This window comes from Onychomys torridus, chromosome 8, assembly GCF_903995425.1.
Source record: "Onychomys torridus chromosome 8, mOncTor1.1, whole genome shotgun sequence".
In the NCBI taxonomy this organism is placed as follows: Eukaryota; Metazoa; Chordata; class Mammalia; order Rodentia; family Cricetidae; genus Onychomys; species Onychomys torridus.
In genome coordinates, this window is record NC_050450.1 from 30,959,345 (window position 1) to 30,986,143 (window position 26,799).

Below are 26,799 nucleotides of genomic sequence, written 5' to 3' on the forward strand. Positions count from 1 at the left end.
TCTTTCTTTTCTCTTTCCATCTTCCATCACTTCCTCAACCTTATTCATTTCCTTCTTTATCCTCCTTCCTTCCTCCCTTTCCTTCTCTCTGTGCTTATCTTGCTTTTTCTTCCTCTTTTTGATAGTACTGTTTGTTTTCTAGTTTCCAGTATATATATATATATATATATATATATATATATATATATATATATATATATATATATAACATCACAGGAAGTCAGAAAAGTAAATACTTAAATCTTTTAACTGCTGGAAGAAAATACACACTAATAATTACACCTTCATAAGTCTGTCATGAATGTTAGTCAGGATTTCCTTCCAGATTCTTATATGTGTTTCTTTCCATGGAAAACTTTGCTTATTTTTATTACTCTGTAGTTTTCTTTCTCCAGTTAGTATTATGTGATAAGTAAGCTTCTGCTTTTTCTTTACTGCTGTGCCATTTTTAAGAGTGCATGGTCTGTATTATTTATTGGTAGTGATATATTTTGCCAACCTTTTCCCTTGGGATACTTATGTGGGTTTTGGCATTTTATTGTTTTATTACAGTCATTTGTATCTTCTGTGCTGATTTTCCATTTTTTAAGTGTAATCTCTGAATTTACTAGGTTCTCTAAAATCCATCCATTTTCATAGGGCACCTGTCTAAGGTCTGGCATACTTGACACACTCTCTACCAGTGAGCCAAATTTCCTACTCCATTGTTTTGAAGAACGAAAGTTATTTTAGACCAGGTATTATTCACTAACAGTGGATATAAATATTCCAAGGTTGTTAGGTGTGGGCTTGTGGAGTCACTGTATTTGTCAGTAAACCAACCTCTGACCTAATTGACCAACAGACATGGCTGTTGATTAAGCCAGAGAAGCCATGTGGAGAGAGCTCTATACAGCTCTGCATTTATTGACTTGACTATCTAATACCTTAGTTTCCTTTCCTATCACTGTGATAAAACACTCTGATAGAAGAAACTTAAGGAGAAAAAGATTTACTTGGCACATAATCCTGAGTCACAGTCCACCAGTGTGGGAAAGTGGAGGCAACAGGAAACAGAAGCATCAGGTCATGTCATATCCAGAGTCAAGATCAGAGAGCAATGCATTAAAGTACACACAGTAGTGCTCGACTCACTTTTTCTAGTTTTACACAGTTCAGAACAATCTTCTTGCTTTATGGTGACACACCCACAGTTTACAGATCACATCTCCACATGTCCATAGGTCAACCTAGTCAAATGATTCCTCACTGAGGATAATTCCTTCACAAATGATTCTAGATTGTGTCTCATTGACCATGGAAACTAACCAACACAGATGCTGGAGAGTTGGCTCAGCAGTTAAGATCTTGTTCCACTTGTGAAGGACCTGGGTTTGACTCCCAGCACCCACATGGTAGCCCACCCAAAAGTGTGTATGTGACAATCTCAGGGGACTGTCAGCCTCTTTTGAGCTCTGTAGTCACCAAGCATGTAGCTGGTTTACATACATACATGCAGACAAAACACTCATACATATAACTTAATAAAAATAAATTTAAAAACATATTTAAAAAAGTGAATCACTATAACTGGTTTCTAGTTCTCCCTATTGGGCCTCTTTTCACATCATTTGTATGGTTCCTCAGTTGTCTTTGGATGTGACTACCTCAGATACTGACTATCTGTCTGATACAGAAGTAGGGAACAGCATCTACTATGTAGTTAGCCTGGGGTGTATGCATGTGTGCCTGTGTGTGTCTGCATGTTGGGGGCAATGCTGGGGGTGATCCCACTTAAGGGAAGACTTAGAGATAGTCAAACAAAGCAGAAGTTGGGAATAACAGAGGAGGGAGACTCCCATAGAGGAGAGAGTGTGCATGCCAAATGAAAGCTAAGTAGTTAGCGGCAATCATTTTATAGTGGCTGAGCTACAGACTAGTAGAGAGAGCTATGAGCAATGGTGCAGGTTAGAGCAAGAAGTCAAGTTTGCTCTGGACAATATTTAAGTGTTTGAAATTAATCTTTAGAGCAAGGGAAACCATTGTGAACTTTAATCAGAGAAATACATGATCAAATTTTCATTTACCATTTCTTTATGACTCATAACATTTACCACCTTGGAGTTCTTAGGCTGTAAATACAAATAGTATTTATCATTGCCTTGACATTTTCTGAAGTGTTTTTTCCAAGCTGTCAGTTGATAAATGAAAATATTTTAAGTATTTGATAGTGTAATGTTAATTTTTTTCAGTTCATTAGCTGAATTTAGCCCCGAGAGTCACTAGAGGGATATCCACGTGTACTTCTTGCCTTAATTCATAAGAAATTCCTTAATATTTACAAAGTCTTCTGTGAGGCTTTAATAAATATTTATAATGTTAGCGCAAAGGAAGGGATGTGGTGAGGAGGTGAGGATGGCTAACACTATGGATGTTTAAAAGTCAAATAGAAACCTTCTGATTTCTCAGCTACACACACACACACACACACACACACACACACACACACACACACACACACACACACGAGAGCTTAGCTGAAGGTACCCTACACAGGGGTATTGATTTTCCTAGAAGCCATAGCTTGCCAAACTAAAAAGTCAATGTGGGGTGTGTGAGATACCTGCCCTTGAGATAGTGTTCGTAGTTATCCTGGAGACCCCCAAAACAATATGGAATATTATTATTACTCTTGTTGCTCATGAGATCTTGGTATTTAGACCATTTATTGTGAACCAAGTACAAGTGTATGGATTCAGGTTACCCCCAAATAATACATCCCAGCGTAGATTACAGGAACTTCTACAGTCACAGAATAAAAGAAAGTTATAAATTAAGGTATTTTTCAAATACACTGATAAGTGCATCTGGTAGGGAGTTATTACAAAGAAAGGGTAAGTCTGCTATTGGTTTGATATGATTTGATGAAATTCTTTACTCTTGTGCTGGTGAAAGCTAGTTGTCTGGTCAGTTAGTGAGTTCTAATGATTTTAACTGTTAGTTTAAAGGATGTTAAGTTAGATGCAGAAGTGAGAAAGAATTTCTGTTCAGAGGACTAAAGATAGCTGATGATCACTTGCCTCTTTTTCTATACTATTCTAACAATCAACATCATGAAATTCTAGTCAGTTAATTAGCCTTCGGAATTTTTGTGCATGCTTTTTTCCTTAGGATTTCAGTTCAGAGGAGGGGTAGTTAGCTGAGATAGTCTATCTAGTAAACATTGTATGATATAGTAACTTACTCATTTTGCCTTTAGATAGACTTGGCATATATATTAAGGAAACTAATTTTTTCCCATGAAATACAGCTGTTTCATTAAAAACTTAACAAATTTACCTATGATATTTATGTGTAAGCATATACAAAGACAAATAATTGTGCAATGCACACACTTTTAAAATTGATATCCATTTAGATTCTTCTTCTGGGGGTAGGCAGTTAATAGATAGTCAATAAATGGTCTTGGAAATAACTTGAATAATGTGGAAGGAATGCCTAATTGAAAAATAATCAGAAATTGATAATAATGAGAAAAATTATTATCAGAAAACACATTGTTTCCTATGTTAATGGGTGGTATCTATCAAAGAATTATTACAAATTGCAAACTAATTAGTAAAAGTGACTTTGCTATATCACCTTGAGTATTATATACTCTCATTTATTAATGCATGTATTTGTGTTAGTTTTCTGTCATTTTGATAAAATATCTGAGGCAGTCAACTTAAAATGCAGTAATATTTATTGAGACTCATTGTGAACAGTCTCCATTTTGGCCCATGGAGTACAGTTCTGCCATGTGAGAGGCCTACATTTTAGAAGCCTGAGATTTCCTGAAGACATTTCTATTTTCTGAAATTGTGCAACATGCCAATCATTCATAGACCTATTCATTTAACTAAAATGGAAAAATGTAATATAAACCATGTTAGTCTTATCCTAACTTACTAGTGTGTTCTGTGAACAAAAGGAATTATTATGCCAACATATTCTAGTTTTAATTTCTTTTTAATTTTTTTAAAAAACAAGTTTTTTTCCTACAATTTTATATAGGTAAACACAATACATAGTGAACACTTTCCCCCCTCCCACACCATGCCTGTCTACCTTCCCAGCCCCACAGACGTCTCCTTTATGTTCATTTCTGTTCATTTTATGTTATGTTGTGCTTCCCTGCTATTTACCAGTGCCATAGGAGGGAGCATAGGTATAGAGCTCTCTGTTGAAGTTTGGAGAGCTCAGCAGTGTATACACAAGTAGAGAGAGTGATTCCCCTTCTCCAAGAATTTATGTGTAACTAGAAGTTCATGGGTAAATGAGCCTCTCCTTCCTCCTTCTGTGATGTTGATAGGGCTGGTTTTGTGTAAGTAACTACAGTTATCATGAGTTGATGATTACAATGATTTTATTGAGTCTAGAGAATTACATTTTTCATCTCTTTGCCCCATTTTCCAGCTCTTATGCATTTCCTAACCCTTCTTCCTCAGTGGAAATTGGGACTTGTAGGGAGTATATAAATTAGCTGTTTCAAAATCATTGTGTAGTTTCTGCATCTTGGGTGGCCACAAGTCTCTGAGTTCACTACTACATGCTTTGGAAACTATTACTATTTTTATTTTATTTTATTTTTTTACATTTCATTACTCCACTGCTTACTTTAGGGCTATAATAAAGTGTATTTAAAAATTTGAGGACATTAATTAATAAAATTAAGGTTGTTCTGAAAGCTCACGGATGTCCTGGCTCTTGCTTCCCACTGCCGCACACTGTCCAAGATTAACTCTTCACCTTGAAAGAGATTTAAATTGGTCTTCATTCACTTCCAACTGACTGCCAGTTAGGGTTAATCACTTTGACTTCCAGAGGCTTGTTTTCTCAGTTACAAACTTTCAGATTATACCAAAGGCTTACTTAACATCAGCCCTCAGAACCAACTTAATTTATAAAAGTTATTTTTCTGGCCAATGTAACACCTTTAAATATTATAATATGTTCTATTTTCTAAAAAAAATTCTTAGTTATTTCATATATAAATACAGCATGTTTAAATCATGTCTATCCTGCCATTATCCCACAACTTCTCCCAGGTCCCACAACATCTTCCTAAGTTCATGTCTTATTTTTTTTTTTTTTATTTAGAGTCCAATGAGTCTAAATAGTGCTACCCATATGCATAAGAGTGTAGAGAATCATAACCTGTAGCACGGCAAATCTACAGTGGGCTACATCACTGAAGTAAACTAGCATCCCCTTCCCTAACATCTATCAACAAACAAGCACTCCTCAGCTAACTCTACAGGGGTGCTTTTCTTTTTCATTCTGAAGTGTTGAGACTGGCTTGATCTTATGCAGGCCTTATGCAAGCAACCACAGCTGCTATGAGATTGAGAGCAATGGCCGGTTCATGTTCAGAAGGCATCAATTTGCTGCTATCTTCCTCACCTCTGGCTCTTACGATCATTTCATCAACTTTTTCATATTGTTGCCTGAGCCGTGGTGGAAGATGTGTGAAACACATGTCCTGTTTAGGGCTGAGTACTGCACACACACTTATTCCCTGAAATTTGGTGAGTTGTGAGCCTCTGTGTTAATGACTAGCCACTGCATAAGTAAGCTTCTGTGATGAGGGGTGAAAGCTGCACCAATCTCTGGAGAATATTTAGAAGGCAGCTTGATACTAGGACCCATTGTCAAAATAATAGTAACAGGATCTAGGACTTCACCACTAAGGATTCTTGGCCAGGTGTGGGTTTCTTTCCTCCTATATCATATAGGACTTAAGGCCAATTGAAAAACTATTGGTTTTCCCCATAAAGTTCATATTTTTAAATTATTTCTAGGAAGAAAAAAATGCAAATACTAGGAATATTGTGTTCTGTACCCTGTGTAGAAATAGTTTTCAAATGTTGTGATCTTAGTATCATATATCACTCTGTTTTCTTCTATCAACATCAGAATAGCAACATCTCATGTTGCTTGGTGTTTCTCTCAGTGATGTTAAACATTAGGTAATTATTAGTCTTCTTTATTTGTCTCAGGTAGTCATCTGATCTACAGAGAAAAGAAATGTGAAATCAGTTGTGCCACAGTGATACAATGCATCTAATTACTTGCAAATAATTAATCCAGAAACAATTGTTCATTAGCTGCATTGTAACGTTCTACTACAATTGTCATAACTAATCAGAAACTCCAACAAAATCATTGAAATACACATGAAATACTGAATCCAGTTCTTACAGAATGTCCCTAAGCTATTGTTGTCAGAAACATCTTTCTTTAGCCCTTGCTGTCATTGAGCATGTGTTAAAATACTTTAATATTTAGGAGCCATATTAAACCTGTAGATAAGCAATTACATTGACCAATCTCAGTAGTACTGCACACTTTCTTCAGCTGAAATTCAGTTAAGACCAAATTAGCCAATATATGCTGCTGCTGCAAATAATTTACACATTTACTTCAGTTGCTAGAACTTAACATGTAGAGAGGCTATCTACATGAATCAGAAAGATCATCAGAATATAGATGATCTTTGTACCACCATGAGTTGCTCCCCATCCCATCATCTTGACAAATGAGCCTGTTCTTTGCACATCGTCTCCAGGAAAAGAAGCCTGCTCATCCACCCTGGAGAGCCATCTCATCTTTTACAGCTCTACTATCAGCAGAGTCATCTTTCTCTTTAACCTAAATCCTCAGTGCCCTTCATGGTAAAATTGATGAGCAAACTTCTCTGTTTGGTCCACAGTGGATCATATGAACAACTAATCATTGCTCCACTGAGCCCTCCACATGAATGGTGGTTGGTATCACTCATCAGTCTTCCTTGTCTCCAGTTAGAACCACAGGGCTTCTCCTGCCCCAGCAGGAATCCACAGTGTGTCAGGATGTAATGTCCAATGACACTTCACAAAAATCATGAAATCTTCTATCTTTTCTTCTCTTTTGAAAGAAAGAAAAGAAAACAGACAGATTTACAGCAAATACAGAGTCAGGGTGGAGAGTGAGGAAGGATTAATCAGGACTTTTGTTCTTTAACATTGTAGTCTTCCCTTTTCCTTCAACCCTCTTCCCATCTCACAATGGAGTAAAATAGACCTGACTTTTTGAAATCATTATTCCATAACATTTCTCTTCTGATACCATCTGTTTTTAATTCTCCCTTCTTCTGGGGATAGAATATGAAATTCTCCTCATTATGTCTTTTTCATAATGTTTTAAAATATCTTAGTAGCTTTACCATATATTGTAATTTTGCAACATATATATGTTAATCAACATACTTTTTGTCCTTTATTACTTGGGAGGGTTATTTTCTCAGATTGTAATATAATTACATCATTTTTATCTTCCCTTTCTTCCCTTCAAGTCTTACAATATACCCCTCCTTGTTCTCTTTCAAATTTATGGACTCTTTTTTCATTAATTGTTGTTACAGATAGATAGATAGAAAAATAGATACATAGATAGATAGATAGATAGATAGATAGATAGATAGATAGATAGACAGATATCCCTAAGTACTACCTGATTAGTATGTATAATGTTGCCTATATGTATATTTGCAGGACTGATCATTTGTTATTGGATAACTAATGGGTGTGATCTTTTCTGGGGAAAACTTTTTATCCCACTCCCAGTATTTCTTATTTGACTGTAGTTTTTGTAGACTTGAGACCTCATGGGCTTCCCTGGTCTATTTTGGTATGTCTATTGTTGTCCTTGTTCAGCTCATATTTAGGCAGTCATAGTGAGGCTTTAAGGTTATAGTTTCTCACATTACTAGGAAACACAGTCTCACAGCAAAGTCCTTTATCTTCTGGTTCCTATAATCTCACCCTGTGGCCCAGAATGGACCATGACTAAGTACTATGTAGCCCAAGCTACATGGTAATCATCCTGCCTCAGCCATCCATGTAGTAGGAACACAGGTACCTGACTTTTTTTTTAAACCTTTATTTGTAAACCTTTTATGTTTCTTTGAAATCCTTCCTAATACTGAGTCCCACTTCTCCTTTCTTTTTTTGCATGCTTCATTTTATTTTGCTTTAATTCACTGTTTATTGTAAATTAAATGTTTATTGCAAATTGAGTCATCATTTGAACACATGGCAACTTCCCCCTCTTTTTCACTTGTTTTTAAACACTCTCATATTAGACATTTTTTTGAGAAACTATCAGCACTGGATTTATTCCATAATGAAACTTAGCACATGCTGTTGTTTTTCTTGATCAGAAGCTATAAGGGGCTTTCTTAATTCCAGTTGCTTAGATGCACAAACCTCCCAGCTTCTCAGTTCAAATCCTTTCTAAGTAGCTGGAACTTTTGAAGAAATTGTTTCTGCACATCAGAAGCAAGCATCCTTACTGCTTTGTGGAGTGGTTCTCACCCATAGGATGATGAAGTATTCAGGGTGGCAGGACCATTTTTCATAGGAGTAGAGTTTCTTCTTAGACTCTTCAAGGTCACACAGCAAGGGGCAAAATCATGATAGAAGCCAAGGAATACTCAGTTCCAAAGCTTCTAAAGTCCTATTTTCTGTTGATGCTTCTGTGTCGGTGTATATGAGAATGTTACACTAGTGTCTCAAGCACCAATCTCCACATTATCACGAATGATGATGCAAGGGTGAGTATGTTTTCCATGCTTTTGTAATCATTTCTGATCACTTCCTTTATACAAAATGTTCTTTAAAACTTACAAAAAAAGGGTCTTGCCCTAATATGTGAAATTTGCTTAGCAGGAACTTGCATATCCCAGGCTGGCCTTGAATTTCCTACTTAGCCAAGGATGACTTTGCACTTGGGATCCTCCTGTCTCTATTTGATGAGTGCTAGGATTACAGGAGGGCACCCAATACCTTGTGTATCCAGTTCTGGGGTGGAATCTAGGGCTTTGTGTACGCTGAGAAAGCATTTTAAGAGATGAAACTACACTCTCCACTCTATCCTTACATTATTTATATACAAAATATATATTATATCTCAATTAGCAATGATGAAAATCTGAATTTGTCTACGCCTTCACTATTTCTTACCTTGGAAAGAAATGACAGTTTGTCAAGAAAATAATGGCACCACATTTTTTTTCCATGAAAAAAATAAAACATAGTCTGTGTTCTAAGCATAAATTGTTCATCAATACAAAAATTTGATGGGCTTAAGAAGTAAGAATAAAATTTGAAATCATGAATCAAATACAGTTAAATTTTCACTCATTTGGCGACAGATACAACCATTTTACACATAATGGCAGAATAAGAAATGAACATGCAAGTGAGTGATAGCTCCCATGAGAATAAATCTTATAAACTGTCGAGAATCTCTATGAAAGAAAAAATAAGAACACTTCCTAGACCAAAAATTGCAAAGTACATGAATAAATAATTTACAATTAAAGAAATTCAAACTGACATTAAATATTTTTTTCTGATAACCACAGCTTTCTGAAGACAAAATGGTTTCCTTTCAGAGAGTTTGAGTTCCAAGTACCTAGAGATTCATTAGAACAATAATTACAGAGATCTCAGAGAGGACTCAGTCATCAAAATGGCATTTGCATTGTTATTACTTAAACCTCTTATCTGCTGTAAGAACCCATAAATACATGATGGTTTTCCCATAAATATTTTAATAATGTGCAGTCTATTGAAGTGCCTACATGCATCACAGTTTTGATAACCACCAAAACCAACCCATGGAATATAGTAAGCAAATATCCCCACTTGAAGAACAAAAGCTAGTCAGATAGTTCAGTTCAGAGTAAGGAACAGTGTTGTCTGAGGCCCAAACAGGCAGAGAAAATTGTCTTTATACATTTATCAAAAAGAAAAATGATGCCTATTCATTCTAGAAACAAGAAAATTGCAGAGCATAAGAAAATAACAATCAACTACATCTTCACTTTTTCTTTGATTTCTTGAGACAAGGTTTCATGTAGCCCAGGGAGTTCTGGAACTCACTATGTATCAGAAAATGGTTTTCACTTCTGATCTTCCTACTTTCACCTCTCCATTGTGAGAATAATAGGTGTGCACCACAAAGCATAGTGCTATGCAATGGTGAAGACAGAGCTCACAGATTTGTACACCCTAAGCAAGTACACTGTCCATTGTGGTGATATTGTGTCCCCCAATATATTGTGCATTTTAATAAACTTACCTGGGGTCAGAGGACAGAACAGCCACTAGATAGACACAGAGGCCAGAAAATGGTGGCACACACACCTTTAATCCTAGCATCCTAGAGGCAGAGATCCATCCGGATCTCTGTGAATTCAAAGCCACACTGGAAAATGCCAGGCATGGTGACACACGCCTTTAATCCCAGGAAGTGATGGCAGGAAGCAGAAAGGTATATAAGGCATGAAAACTAGGAACTAGCGCCTGGTTAAGCTTTTAGGCTTTTAGCAGCAGTTCAGCTGAAATTCATTCCAAATGAGGGCTCAGAAGCTTTCAGTTTGAGGAAACAAGATCAGCGGAGAAGTTGGCAAGGTGAGGTTAGCTGTGGCTTGTTCTGTCTCTCTGATCTTTCAGAATTTACCCCAATAGTTGGCACTGATTTTGTTTTCATTAATAAGACCTTTGAAGATTCACACTATAGTCCATTAAGCAACACTCCAACCCTCTTTTAGGAGGGTTTTAACTACTTTAGTACATACTGATGTAAATTTTTAGAAGCATGCAAACTTATATTGCTACATTACTTTTTCTAATTCTTTTCTATTCTATTCTCTTATCAGGAAAACTTTCTTGTGCTTTCTGTTCTCCAGTGTTTTGCCATATCATGTGTCTAGATCCAAATTCATCTCAATAACCTTATTTAAGTACACAAGCCTTTCTCTTGGGCCAAATCACAAATTTTGTTCTACATCTCTGCATATCAGTGTGCTTTTGTACTGACTCACTAGTGGGATGTTAGGAGCAAAGGTTAGTATACTCAGTAGGTTTTTCTTGCTGTTGTCTAACAGTCCTTCAGAAATGTCATACTGGTTTGTAGTCCAACCCACAGCCTGTAGAGAAGAATCTATTTCTATGCAGCATCTGAAGTACTGGGTATCATTCCTTCAAGTTTTTTTTTTCTATTTTTTTTCCTTCAAGTTTTGTTCTGATTACATAGGCAGTAATCATAATGGCTTTTAACATGTACTTATAATACGCATGTGTGGTTAGTACCAGTGTTAAGAAGCACCCCCAACACATCTTCATACCTATTCTATGTAAAACATGTCACTCTAAAATAGTGAAATATACCTTGTAGATGAAATTCTTCTGCTGTCGAGGTTAGGTGGCAGAGAGCCCTGAGATGGTGTCATGTGCAGATTTTGATGGAATCAGAAATGAATCGCCAGTATGTTGTACATGATAGACAGCTCATCACAGATGCAGATGCAGTGCATGGAAACTATGTATGATGATCTGTTAATAATGAGGTCACTTGGAATCTTCAGCCTAATGAATTCAGCAAGCTATCTAAAGAAAGTTGGAAAGAGTGAGGGAAGGAGAAAAATCAGCCAAACATGCTTCCCTCTCTTCTGCCAAGCTTGCCTGGCATAGTCTATGGGTGCATAGTAGGCTGTGAAAGGCTGCTGGTTCAGGGCCACTTCAGTCTGACTAAAGAAAATCTTGCAGTTTTCCTGCAAAAGTAGCCATGCTGGGATTGCTGTCATCTGGCGTAGAATACAATCTGAAGTCCAAACCCTCATCTAGCTTCCTTGTATACTTGATGATCACAAATAAATGCCTCTCAGGGTCAGCTTCTAGAGAACCCAACCTTAATTAGACAATGCCCAAATCTGCTAAGGAGAAAGCAAAACTCATTGCGAATGAACACACAGAATCCTAGTAGTGGTAGATATTATTATGATAGTAAGCATAGGAGGTGAGCGGCAGGCAGGAAGGAGGACCATGTTATCTGGGCAGTGGGAGAATGCATCTTATATGGGCTATTATGAAGAGGAAGCAGAATGACTGGGAGGAGGTGTCTCATTTAAGGAGGGAAGGGAATATTCATTATCTTATCTCCAAACTCTCAAGGCGGAGAACTCTAGAAAGAAATTGTTTGAATTTTTGACAGCATAACTGTTAGTGCCTCTGATTTTAAATACATTTCTATAATGTATTCTATCAGTCAAGAATCCAACAGGAAACAGATGGCACGCCGAAAATGGGATCATTTGAGGAGGCAATAAAAGGGCTATTTACAAAGAGACAAAAAACACCCCTCCCTAACAACATAGGATCAGCAGGTTGCTGTCAGCTCCCTAGGATTCACTTTTCAAAGGAGAGGGAGGACTGGATAGGCCATGGATCCTGCTGAAAATGAACCTAACTTCCCCCTGATCTCAGTTTTATGTCCTGTTTTTCATTCCCTATGCCAGACAGCCAAGCTCAGAATAGGTTGAGAAGCCCAAACAGACTGGTTTTCAAGAACACAAAATTTTGGGATTAAGGTTAGGGGTGCAATCAGAGAAGCAAAGGACAGTTCCCACATGTGTAATCTGCATTTTAAGATATGCTTGGGAGGGACCAGAAAGATGTGAAGAGACCCAGCTGAAGTTGTAGTTTGGTCTGCCACAGGCAAGTCCTCATACAACATCTGTGAACTATTATAAACATTAAATGAGCTGGCTGTGGTGGCCCAAGCTTTTAATTTGTGCACTCCAGAGGTAGAGACAACCCTCTGTGACTTTGTGGGCAGCCTGGTCTACACAGCAATTTCTAGACTAGCTAGGAGTACATAGGAAGGCACTGTCTCTAAACAAAATGAATGAATGAATGAATGAAATATGGAGATGAAACTGTTTAATTGTACTAAAATGGTAGGTTTCTGATACATTATACAGGAAAAAAAAATCAGTCGATTATTTTAATAGATATAATGTCAAAAGTACCCAGTACAGAATAGAGTTTTTAAATTGTGAATAGAGTTCCTGTTCTTATTGTATATCTCCCTAGTTTCTAAAGAAATCATAGTTCCCTTTGCTCTCTTTCTGTGATATAAAGTCAGATTTTAATTAGTCAATGATCTCAAATATGGGATGATTACTTTTCCTCATGCCTCTTAATTCTCTTGATGAAAATTTTAGGAAGAAAAAACATGCCTCTGAGATAAGCATAGAATTTGTAAGAGAGACCACCAAGAACCTAGTACAGGAAAGATGGGGGAAAACAGAGACAGCAAACAGAAGACAAATGATAACCTACTTTGAGACATTTATATTAATGTTTGTGATGAACTGGGGTTTACATGCTCACAAAATGAGATCTTTCTATAGACTTCTGGTTGCATTGCAGAAGCAGGCTATTTTGGAAAATGTCTTTCATAATAGTGTCTATGTTAGTGGCAGAGACCTGGGTAGCCCTTTAATGGTCACAGTATCTTTGCAAAGCATAAGATTGCAGAAAATGAAAGAGTCACAGAAGGCCAAACATCTGCAGAAGAGTACAAATAGCTCTAATCTGAAATGCATGATTTATCAAATGGGAACATGATTGCTAGCAATCTTACTTTTTTTGGGTGATTGCAAAGTTGAGCGTAGTAGTGCATGTGACTCTATATGAGGACTTGTAAAGAGCTTTTAAAAACAATTATGCAAGAGTCTTGGAGATTTTAATGTAAGCATAAGGCCGCTCAAGAGGCTAGAAAGGCACACAAAACATGGGGAGGGGCTGAGAAGGCCCTTCAATCAAGGGGGAGAGAGTATTAGCTGGGACTCCTTAAGGAAAGGCTTGTATTTACTTGTCTGTGGTGGGCTGATCTACATAATTGAGTAAAACAGAATAAACATCTGTGAAACGCAGCATTTGCATGTGTGGGTAAAACAAAATTACACTATCTCCAAGGTCACATCATGAATGTATGAATACAGGATCACAGAACTCATAAGCTCATTCTGAGTGTATGCAGCAGAACCGACACCACACTGTCAAGGTCATCTGTCAAGTTAGTTACATCACCACTCTTAGATATGAGGACTATAGACTCAAATGTCCCACATAAAAATTCCTGCTCTGCCACTTACAGTGTGACTAAAAAAATACTCCATTGTCTTGTATCTGTGTATGAGAATAATAATTGGTCTTAGATGAGATGCAATGCTTCCATAGTACTAATAGCATCTATAACTTATTAGTAACTGATCAATAAATATGTGTGGTGTTTGGCATTAGAATTCTACTTAAGAAATCACCCACTTCCTTGATCTGTATTCTTTCTCCCTAACAAAATGTGAGAGCCTATTGCATGTGAATTATGTAAAAGATTAATTTTATTTTTCAATGAAAGTAGCCACAAGATATAGAATTATGTCAAATATGGTAGTACAGTAACAAAGAAGTTTTTAACGATCTTTTAAGGAAAGAGAACCAAATGAGTTCTTTGGAACATTTTACAATTTGAGTTAATATCCTAATGCCTAAATTTAGAATTTCTCCATGTTGAAATTTTCTATTTGTTTGAAAACCTCAAAATTCACACTGATGCATGTTTTGGATAACTGATCATGTTAAAGAGTGTATGTATATATTTCAGGGCTGACCATTTGATATTAAATAATGAAATGATGTGCTCTTTAAGGGGGAGGACTATTTCTTTTGCTCTCAGAATTCCTTTACCGCTGATAGGCCTTTTTCTAGGGTTCAGGCGTCATGGGCTTTTTGAAGTTCAATTTGACATGTCTATTAGTGGAGTCTTTGTTTAGCTCAGGATTGGATAATCATGTTGATGAGAATTTATGGATGTAGCTTCTGACGTTATTAGGAGATACAATCTCATAGAAAATTTCTTGATCTTCTGGATCTTGCAATCTTTAATCAGGATATTTTTATAACAAGTTGTAAGCCTCTCTTCAAAGACACCTAGTATTACTGTTGAATGATTTAAGGTTTGTTAATGTTGCTAAAGGTATTTATTAGGAATGAGATTATGTCTGTTGCACTTACTGCTGTAGAATCTCAGCTAGATTATGAATAAAAAATAGACTTAGATGTTTTGCGTCTCATGTTTTCTGAATGGGATTCATTGCACAGTAGTTTCTTCAGCAAAAAATGACCTTAATTCTCAAATTTATTTAAGAATTCTTAGATGAGTTATATTTGACCCATAACAAGCATCACTTCAAAATTCTTAATTTATGGATCAATGTTTACCTTGGAGTGTCTTTCTCTATTTTGTTAGGTCATTTATTAATATTTAAATCTTGAATTAGTGGCATGTGTCAGGTACCTGTGTTTGAAATACAAATAAGATTAAACATATGAATCATAAACTCCTTGAGCCCCTGGGACAGATCCAGGTTTACGATATATAAGTGGATAGAGTAGCAATGTTCTATATTTTTGTGGTGTTACTATCATATTCATATGTATATTTCTGCCTTGCTGGTAATGTACATATGAGGTGTTAGCAATTTCTTCATTTTGGACAAAAATTACTGCTTTGTGGTGAATTGAGTTGTCTTGGCATCTATTCATTGGCAGATTGATAACAAAAGTTGCAGCAAACCTTATAAATTATGTTTAACTTCCTTTATCATCCTACAGCCAACTTGGTTGACAAGTCTTTCCATTTGGTAGAGGATGCAGGTGACTTGTCTGAGGCCACTAGTCCTTGATGACATGGTCAAAATTAAAATAGTTTTGGTCCCAGAATTTTGACTTAACTCCAATAGAAGATACAAATATTTCAAAAACACTAAATAGCTTTCTGAGTTATAATGTTTAAAAATAGTAAAATAAAGCAAGTAAGTAATAAAAAGGAATAAATTATATGAATATTGTGAGAAAAACAGCTTCTACTTTTGGTTATTGTTATTTAGACAATGTCTGGCCTAAACTCAGCACTTTTGATCTTAAATTTCTGATTCTTTTCTTCAGCCATAATTCCTGCTTTTTATGGCACTGGGAATTGAACCTAGGACTTCATGCATGCTAGGTAAACACTCTACTAACAGAGTTACAGCTACAGCCATACCTCCTTCTCCTTTATTTTTAAAACATGAGAAAACTCATTCCTCCTGTGACAGCCTTAGTGTTTTGTCTTTCTTGTTGCATATAGCATGGGTGTTAATTGCCATGAATATGTATCAGCAGAGTTGTGAACCACAACCCACAGCATCAATTACAGACCTAACTTTAGTTACATACCTGGATTTCTGTATTTGTTTCACTCACTTTTAAAATTGTAGTTATGCCTATGTAACTTTCACGTCTTTTGAATTAGATTTATCAAAGGAAGTAATAATCTCCCCTAGTTTCTGAGAAAAGAAATCTATTCAACCATTTTACATTACAGCATTGAGATATGGTATGCCCATCATTTCCTAATATTAATTTCCTTTCATAATATTTGGTTATTGGCAATTCACATTGTATTAATCTATGAATTCACACAAAAATTATAAATGAAAATAGTGGGTCAAGAAAAAAATCCATTAAAGTATCATGTAGCCAGACTAAATTAAAATTTAAATGTGAATATTAATTTTAATATAATTCCTAGAATTTAAATATAGCATAAATCTCATTGAAAGCTGAAACAGCCGAATTGATAAGATAACCTTAGTACAATTTATGTCCTGTAATTTAAATTAATTATATTCCATTTATTGTAAAAACCATAAAAGGAACATCTCTAACCTAAGACACAATACCATTTTAAGTTAAAAAAAAAGTAATGTAATAAAATAATCTTCCAAATGCAAAGACCAATAATGAGCAAATCCAATTGTTTGCATCATTGTAAATTAATGTGTTTTCTCATTCGGCCGATATTTATTGAGTCCCTTTGCAGTGAATTGAGCAGAGTCTATGCCCATAAGGAGCTTAAATTTTATTGAAAGAAAAAGACTGTTCTGAGAAAACAATTAGCAAGCCAATTCCAGATTGTGGTAATTGCTTGAAGTTAGTGAACAGAAAGCTAAAATGGAGCATGAGTTAAGGCAATCATCCTGCATAAGCTGTACAAGCTCCCAGGACCATGGTTTTGAGTGACAGATGGGGAAAGATGTGAAGACTGGGGTGGGACATGGGGCAGTGTATGTTGTAAGAGAACAAAGGTGATGGCTGACAGACATTGCAAGAAGACAGTAGGACATGATAATGGGAAGGAAGAAGACGAAGAGAATGTGTGGGGCACAGTAGAAAAAGTTTGAGCTTTGGAAGAGCCAGTAAATTTTTTAAACAGAGGCATGATGTAATCTACTTTATGTTTTGTGTGGATGATGGAAGCATGGAGACAGATGGAAAAGTTTTGAGGTCCAGCTCCTGCATTGACCTGTAAATGAAATATTGAAGACAGATTCATAGGAGACAGTGGGGTGATAGAGAATTGAGGAATAGTGACCAACAGGACACTAAGTCAAGGAAGAAATCAATAAGAAATTTGCTCTGGGGATAATTTTTGTCATAAACAACAACAAAACTAAAATTAAGAAACATAATTATGAATAACAAATTACATCTTCTTGGTCTACATTGTGGGTTAATTCTCACATTAACCTGAGTGTATTCCCTGAGTCAGGCTACATGGATGACTGGTTTAGTGCCACACAATATGATTTCAGTTTAGAAAGTTTTGTCTAGGCTCTTTCTTCCAGGACAGTATTCCATCTCATTTTTCCATTCCTAGCAGAGTTCAGAGCTCCTTACAATAGAGCAAACCCAGGTTGGTCAAATCCAGTATTAATTTCTATTCTTAGTTTCCTTCAGCCAATACTCATATTTAAAGAGCCTACTACATGTTGAGCACTCAGTTAGCTTCTGTGCATAAAACTGGATTTCATACTGGAGTCTAGAGCTTTATGTCCTTTTATGATATTGTATTGAAACACTGTAAATAATTTAGAACTATAATTTTTGTGGCTCCTGCTAGGTCGTCAATACAAATATCAATGTAAAATAATGACCAAGAAATTAAACGCCAAAGGAGCATATTGATTCTTCAGAAATGTAAGATCAAAGAAGGCACTCTTTCTAAGCGGCCAAGAGAATATCAGATTACTTAGGACAGAATAATCAGGCCTAGAAGAAGGCTCATATGTGTTGTGTATTAATGATGATGCTTATAAAGTACAATGTGATTTAGGAAAGCATGAAAAATGATAGATCCATGCTAAGATTGGCAGAAAATTCTATTTTAGAGTCTTAAGGAAGGATGGAATAAAACAAATGTGAGACTCAGTGAAGAGTTTTTTTGTTTTTGTTTTTGTTGTTGTTACTATCATTAGTCACCTTAGATACAGCTAGACCCACTTCACCCCCAAGGCATTCTGGAGATGTGTGAGAATTGCCTTAGAAACACATGTAGATGATTTGGGTTCAATCGGATACTTACATCAACCAATTTCTTCAGAAGCAGACAAAAGATTTGTAAAGGAAAATGGTCTTCAAAAGCAGCATCACTCCCTTTCGTGGAAGCTTAGGCTGGGAATCAGTCTCTGAGAGTGCTAAGTTTTGTTTGTTTTATTTTGCCTTTGCCTTTTCTGCTCTTGACTTTAAGCACTGACAACACATGTTGGCATTTCTCTTTTAGAATCACAACTACAGCTGCCTGCATGATGGACCTGAGGCGGTATCCACTGGATGAACAAAATTGTACCTTGGAGATTGAAAGCTGTAAGTCTTTGAGGATCCAGCTTGGCTGGACTCCTGGTTGGAAGGTCACCTTAGACACAGACCCTCTGTGTCTAAGTCAGTGGTCTTGCCAAGTTGCTAGAGGAGTACTTGAAATTTGGTCCAGGTAGACACTGACACTCACTCTCCTCCATAATGCTGCCACTTTCTTACATCTATCTTTAAATCCTGTGGGACGTATTTAGGAAAAAGTGTGATTTGTCATTAAAAAGAGAGATAGAGATGCTAATACCCTGGAAGGATATCACAGGATAGTCAGGAATTTTTTGTTTGTTTGTTTGTTGGTTTGTTTTTTGTTTTTCGAGACAGGGTTTTGCGCCTTTCCTGGAACTCTCTTTGGAGACCAGGCTGGCCTCAAACACAGAGATCCACCTGCCTCTGCCTCCCAAGTGCTGGGATTAAAGGCGTGCACCACCACTGCCTGGCGATGTTCAGGAATGTAAAGTATGAAAAAAATTGGCACCAAGAGTTAAGACAAGCTTGAGAAAAATATGTGAAGGTGACAGCATGTCATAAAATGTCCCTATTGTCCTGAAACTCATAAATATTAACCTTTACAGTTATTAAGTGAATGTGGAATGTGGCCATGAAGACTGATTGCATTCTGAAGATTGGACTCTGGATTTTGTTTTTTTGTTTTTACTTTGAAACAGTGTTTTCAGTGTTGGAATCTTATCATCTTGTGGAAGGTCAAAGGTCACAGAGTGAGCAAGACTGGTTTGTGTGCCTGTGTGCTCCTGTGTGTGCCTGTGTGTGTTTGTGCTTGTGTGTCAGTGTATGTGTGCCTCTGTGTATGCGTGTGTTTATTTTATTTATGATGCTGACTTGCTTTGTAATGTGTTTGCTTTTCTGCACATGGACTTCACGATAAGTCAGTCATCTGCCCGCCTGGGTTGGCTAAAATGTTGATTCTGTTATCTTTCTGCACTCCAGACATCACAAAGAACTAGGTTAGGGAAAAGAAATTTTCATCTATTTTTCTCCACCAATGCTTTGGAACAGTTTTGTAGTTTTTCCCAGTCCATATTCCATGTAGATAATTTTAATGCAGTGTTCTGTACAGCAAGTAGCTGGACTGTAAGGATATTTTCTGTCTGCCTTCGAGAAAAATGTTAGCTATGACAAGCAGCGTGATTCCGAATAACTGCTCTGAGTAAACACAGAGCATTTTACTCATTTATAAAAGACAGCTTCTGGGCATAATTAAATTTACACACACTTGTAAAGAAACTAATTGCATGCTTGTATTCTAACTCATTATTTCCAAATTTGTTCTTTGCATTAAAATACTAGTTAATGAAATTGGCCTATAGGATTTCAATGATTAATTTTATGTGAATATCTTTGTGATAGCATTGCATGTTACATGTGTTTAACATATGGTTAAACCAAAGACCAAATTCTTAGGCAGTTTCAGAAGCTCAGTGGGAGGATTTCTCGAAAAAAAAAAAATGCTTCTGGGTACCACTTATTTTTTTATTATGATTGTATTTTTGGAGGTAAAATTTTACTGGTCTCATAAAGAATCGTAGTTATGCACAGATGGAATACTTTTACCAATCTACTTCATTCAAGTCTTCTATAGTCCTTTCAAAAAAACCCTGGTTCCTTTTATTTTAAATAAGGAATGCTAACTACAGTGATTCAGGCAGCGCTCAAGGGTTATATTACAACTTGAAAATGGCTATTTTTAAATTAACATTATACATCATTTCAATTTCCATTCCTCATTTCTATTTCTAGTTGTCCTGTGAAATGAAGTAGCTAGTAATATTTATGTCTTTATAATCAGGGAAACAGACCCAAAGAGGTAAAAATGACATTTCTCCAGTATCATTTAGCCCCCCCAAGAGGCAGAATAACTTGGATGATGTGATCATTGATCATTGGTGTGTCTTAGTAAAAACACTGATATTGGATGGACCAGATTAAGTCATCTCTTTTCTCAGTGTCCCCATCAACAGGTAATTGGTGCTTACAGATTTATCCTGACAGTTATTCATCACTGTAGAAAATGAAATATGTTGCTGTATTGACAATATATGTGATATGTAGGCCTTTGTTATATTTTGCTGAATGTATTCAAGTTCTATCCCTTAAACAAGAAGTTTCTATGTGATTCCTGACATCTAGGTGCTATCCCCCTTAGGCAATTGTTTCCTTTGGTAGCCCAGGAAATCATTAGACTCTTCTCTTTCCTCTCTTTTCCTTCCTTCATCCCTGTTTCCTTCTCTCTCTTCCTTGTCTTTCTTTCTCTCCTCCTCTCATTTCTTTTCCTAGCCCTTAACTTGCAATGGCCCCAGTACTATTGTTAAATCATTATTATTAACATGTTAACAGTAAGTATATTGGCTCACATTCAATAAGGATGGTGTAACCTATGTCTAGGAAGCTTGGAGTAAGGAGCATAAGAATGAATTCACTGTTAATTCATTCAATAATTACTGTCTTTATTAACCATTAATTGGAAACTACTTACAGGCATTATAATAAGCTTAGAGATATAATGGAAAAAATACAATGTTCTTATAAATTAAATAATATTGGCAGGATAAATTATTTAATACTTTAAGTTAAAGAAAGATTATTTAGAACAAGCTTTGAAATCCATCTTGAGAAGTCTAGATGGTCAGTATGGACTACCTTGGTCAGGACTACTATAAGGTCAACATTACCTCATAATAATGTCAGCCATTCTTGAACAGAGAAGGTAGTGAGCAGGTAGGTCTCTGGCTAAACAGTGAAGGGTGTTATGTTAGAATACAGTTAGTTAATATAGCTTCTTCAGTGAACTGAGCAAGTATCAGTGGCTGTTCTTCAAACTACTGTTCTTTAGTCACACACTCTTATTAGTCTTAGAGACAGTTAGGTGAATAAGGTAACATTTCTGTGCTATGCTTGGACTAGTGACTTCCTAGGCCCTGATAATATCACTATTGATATTATCAAATTACTCTGAGAACATTGGACCCAGTTAAGCACACGATACTCCAAGAGATAGATTTGGCAATCAGAACAATTGAAGCTTGACAAATAATCCGTAAAACAGTTTGAAGAGCCAGTAGAAGAAACTTGAGGAAGGAACATTGATTCTGGGAGGGAGGGATGCAATATTCAAATAATAACTGTGCCATTTCCTCTTAAGGAAGTTGCCTGTATCTGACCCAAAGGGAAAAACAGACCACTGCTAAAGATGCCAGCAAGCAATTTAGGTCAGAAGAGTTAAAGAAATACTCTTAGCAATTATGGCTAGTGGAAATCAAATGGGTAACTGTATTCTGCAAAACCATTTACTGGGCATGAAGAAATAATTTTATTAGGAAAGTGATGAGATTAGAAGGTTTCTAAGTAGCTGTGGGTTGAGGGTGACTTGGCACCAGCAAAAGCTGAAAGAATTTAATTAAAATAAGGCAACACTGGTTTATGTAAGGCTGCAGAGCCCATCTGCATATACCTCTGGGAGCTGCACTGTTTAGGAAAAGATAAAATTGTATCCCTGCTAAGTTTTCTCTCTCTCTCTCTCTCTCTCTCTCTCTCTCTCTCTCTCTCTCTCTTTCTCTCTCGTGTGTGTGTTTCTGCTTGTCTACTCTCACTTAGCTACCTTTCTTTACTCAAATTTTCCCCATTGGATTGCATTTTACTGTTCTGTCTGTGCAGAATTAAACTAAGATACAAGAGCTTCTGTACATGCACTCTTTCTTAAATAATCTAAACCCTTTTGAGTTTTTTCTTCCTCATAAGGCTCAGTAGAAGAGTGTGTTTGTGACTATTTATATCTGTACTGAACAAGGAGTGGTGGAGATGTGTTAAGTAATAAAGCTACCCAGAATTTTAAATAATCCTTGAATTATTTTCAATTAAAAATATTCCTATGCAACTCCAGTGAAGCTTAGTTATAATTATTTAACAAAGAAAAAGCCAAGAGCATTGCAAATGATCACTGAATTACTGTATAATATTCAGCTGGTGTTGCTGTTGGGATTTGATACTTTCTAGAACTTTATCTAGGCTTTCAGGAGGCAAGGTTGTATCTTCCCACCCTTGCTATGTTTGACATTTTGTTGGACTATGATCTAGGCTAATAGTTATCAGTCCCCAAGACAAGTCCTACAGGAGTGTTTATAATTTTTAGTACCTGGGGCAGGTGTTCTTTCTAAGTCTGATGCCTAGACTAGAATTCTTCTGCTATTCAGTTCTCCCATCATTTGAAAGCACCACCTTGGATGTGAAGGATGCATCTTAAGCTGGGCTATTAACCCTTTCACTCAATAATGTCTTTATCCCCAGTACCAAAAAAAAATCCTCATTTTCTTCACCTGTAATTAGTCATCTCTTTACATATCATCTCTTTTCTCTGCCTGCAATTCCCACTTATATATTGGGTCTCTCATATCTGTCTACCATGGATTTGAACCAAAATTCATCAACTTTTGTCTTCCACATTAATAGTTATTAAAAAGAAATTATTAGTAGTGAATTGTTTCTATTGGAAGCTATGCATTTAATTTCTAATTTTTTTTCTAAAATCTCTAGTATTGATCACTCAGTTGCCACACTCACCTGTTTTTCTATGAAATGTCCTTTTATTTAACTGGTCATCTATTGCAGAAGATAGTTTATTTCTGCTTTAAAGAAAATGATTTATATATGACAAAGTCTATTATTAATTTAATACTATACACATGTATTTGTACATATATTTATAAATATAGTATATATAATCATGCTTCTAATATGATATATAAAGTTATTTTTTCAAAATAATTTATTTTTATTTTATGTGCATTTGTGTTTTGTCTTGCATGTATGTCTGTTTGAAGGTGTCAGATCTTGGAGTTATAGACTGTTGTGAGCTACCATGTGGGTGCTGGGAATTAAACTTGAGTCCTCTGGATGAGCACTCAGTACTTTTAACGGCTGAGCCATCTTTCCAACACCCTAAAGTTAAATTACATTTAGCAAAAAAATAAAATTAGGGATTCAATTCCTTTGTTATACTGTTTATGTTCATATGACAGGACAGATAAGATAGCCATCATCCCAGAGAAATCTGTTGAAAGATACTAAAATATAAGATGGATTCATTCAAGTTTAACATCCCCATCATAGAAAACATAAAATGTAAACTATTTTTGACACTGTTTTGTGGAGTCTACACATCCTTCTAGGCTGAGAATTTTTACATTATCACTTCTTCACACTATTTTTGCATGGTTGATGGTATTTAGGTTATGTGGGCAACACTTTCCCAATATAAAACATAGGATGAAAGAAGAAAGAATATAATTCTAGAAGGAAATTAAATTTCTTATACCCACTGTAATTTTGATAAGATATGGAGCCAGGCAGAATTTCTGTTTCATCAGGTGACAGCATCTGTCAAATATCGTCCACTCTTAAATACTATCCCTTGTTATATTCACCAGCACACAGATAAGAATAATAAAACCCTACATTCATTGTATTAATATCCTCTAGGTGTCTGTAACATTCATTATATTAAGATCTTCAGGATTCTATTTTTTTAAAAAAATCACAAAAATGGAAAGGAATCTGAAGCACATTTGAATTCAAATCATGATTCTTATATTTGCAAAAGAAAACACTATTTTATTAGTTTTAATTGGGAAAACCAAAACAAAGCGTAACTCCAAGTTATTAAATGGTTACTTCCCACTCTCATAAGTAGAAATCTTACTTGTTCAGTTCATTCCCCTCAACATATCATTTGGCACTTTCGAATAGGGTGCACAACTGAAAGGTTTATGGAGATTCTAGTGTAGCAGAGTAATCGCCTGCCCACAGGGCACACCATAGGTATATGGTTTACTTTCGGCACCAGTCAAGACTCTTGTGCTAATGAGAGAAGCTTTTTGGCTTTAGAGACTAGAGATACATCTTCTAGTGATAAAGTTAATCCCCTATTAGATTTTTATCCTATAACATTGCAGGAAAATGAACGTAAATGCTATTATATAAAACGCAAGCATCGTTCCAACTTAGCTGTATAAACTACCTCTTATAAAGCTAAAGGATCCCAGGGTAACACACCTCTGACCATGCAAACAGCTGTTCTGGCTAGGAAGGAGGAGGGAGGCAAGGCTACAGATTCCAAAGTGAGCCCCTGCATCTCTCAGGACACTGGATGTTTAGTGATGCTCTGCTCAGAAATTGGCACTGAGCATCTGTACCTTTCAGAATCTGATGCCTACCCCCCTTTCAAAGATCCTGCTACTAAATTGATTCCTGCTCTGAATCCGTCCACTTCTTCTAAAAATGCAGTGTAGGCTTTCAGTGCTCAAGCTTCATGGGGGGAGGGAGGGGTTGACAGCAAGCCCATTTGTTTAGTTTTTCTTTAGGCTGAGTAATGCTGTCAATAATGCTATCATCCTGTGGGTACTGTCTCATCCTGGCTGGCCTTCAGTTGATACTCCATCTGGATTAGGAGAAACTGCCACAGCTGTGGATTGCTTAGTGTTTCTGTCAAAAACTGGAGAGTCCTTGAGAAGCATGACATGAGCCTCATAATGGAGAGCCCTAAGCACACCTACAGACTTTCCCTTCAGCACTTCCAGATAGTGTGTTTTGTTTTCATTTGACAATTGCAGCCCACTGAGCTCTGACACATCTGAAATTTGACTCACAGCATTACTTCTCAAAGGTGTCTCACATTTCATGGGCCTTAAATAAAGGTAGGTGAGTTTTTGTTTTTGTGGGTTTTGTTTTGTTTTGAAAGTCAAATCTCTTTCTTCATGATGGCTTGCAAGTCTACTCCCTACCCCTGTGCCAATCTCTGTGACAGTCAACCCAGTTGTTACCATTTAATTACATCATGATTGTTTCTACCATAAGCATTAAGAATCACTATATAGCAAATAGTGCTTTGTGCATGGTGCATGCTGTCTATACACTGACTTGACCTCACCCAATCTCCTGAGGCAGCTAATACCATCTGTACATATGAGGCTATGACACATTAAGTAAATACACACACACACACACACACACACACACACACACACACACACACACACATATATATATATGACCACACAGACCAGTAACCAGTAAGTGAATGTATTACTTAAGGTTTAATTGTAGCAAATATAGAACTCAGTGTAGCTAGGTTTTAAGCAGGGGGATTAATTTGACTTAAAGAATTCTTGAGAGGACTAAAGAAATAGAAACTAGGTTGAGCCTTCTGACACAACTCCCAGAATTGCAACCCAGCCTTCTGTTGCCAAAGTAGCAGCTGCTCATGGGATAGTGTGGCCATCTGAGGAATACAGAGGCTACTACTCAGTCACTGGACCAGAACTACCCTACTTGTTATGTAATCTATACTAATTTCCTAGAATCTGTAAGCTGTACTTTTCAGGCCACTCACTTCAGCCATGAATTTAAGGCTCAGCAAGCACATCTGATTGAAAGATCTCATACTTGGCTCAAAACTGTGACCTGGGGTTCACTGTAGATACCATGGGTATGGGGTACTACTGAGCACAGTCAGAGCACACATTCTGTCACTGCTGTCCTCTACAGACTAGCTGTTTCGGGCATTGGCTCTCATGCCACATACCTACAACTCAGTTAATATGTCTGGTGGTGAGTTTGAACATCGGTTCTGACCACATAGCTTACACTATAGGTCTCCTGTCATCTGCTACTATTAATTTTCAGTTTGATAAATACTTTCCTATTTAATTTAGCTTAAGACAATCCCTATTATTTGCAACTAAGGACCAGTGGGCTTTGAAAGGGAGGTTTCTGTCCTGCACCATCTTTTATCACCCATTGTGTTTATTGGATGACTGACAATCAGCAAATTCATCTATTTTATATTTACATTTCTATAAAGCATACTGTTTCAAGAGACCTTATCTAAACAAGATGCAAAATAATAGAATTAAGAATAGTCTCATATATATGTCTCTCTATTGGATCTATTTATCCTCCTCACATTATATTTGATAAGTGATTTGGGGTTACTTAAATAAAATTATTAGATACTTAATGTGAATACTCCCATGGATACACACACACACACACACACACACACACACACACACACACAACTGATAACACATCTGAGTATATATGATTTATTGGACATTTGTTACATGTTAAAAGCCTGCACTAGTTGCGTCATTTTAAGCTGCCAGGCATGTGAGAATGATTAGGC

General features: G+C 36.4%; 1 protein-coding gene across 4 annotated transcripts in view; it reads left to right on the top strand.

The window, feature by feature from the left end:
• Gabrb2 (gamma-aminobutyric acid type A receptor subunit beta2) overlaps nucleotides 1-26,799 on the top strand; it is a 224,499-nt gene that overhangs the window by 100,320 nt on the left and 97,380 nt on the right. For all 4 annotated transcript variants that reach the window (XM_036195349.1, XM_036195352.1, XM_036195350.1 and 1 more), the window contains exon 6: nucleotides 18,517-18,599. In XM_036195349.1, the coding sequence (XP_036051242.1) occupies nucleotides 18,517-18,599 (83 nt within the window). The remainder of the gene's footprint in view (nucleotides 1-18,516; nucleotides 18,600-26,799) is intronic.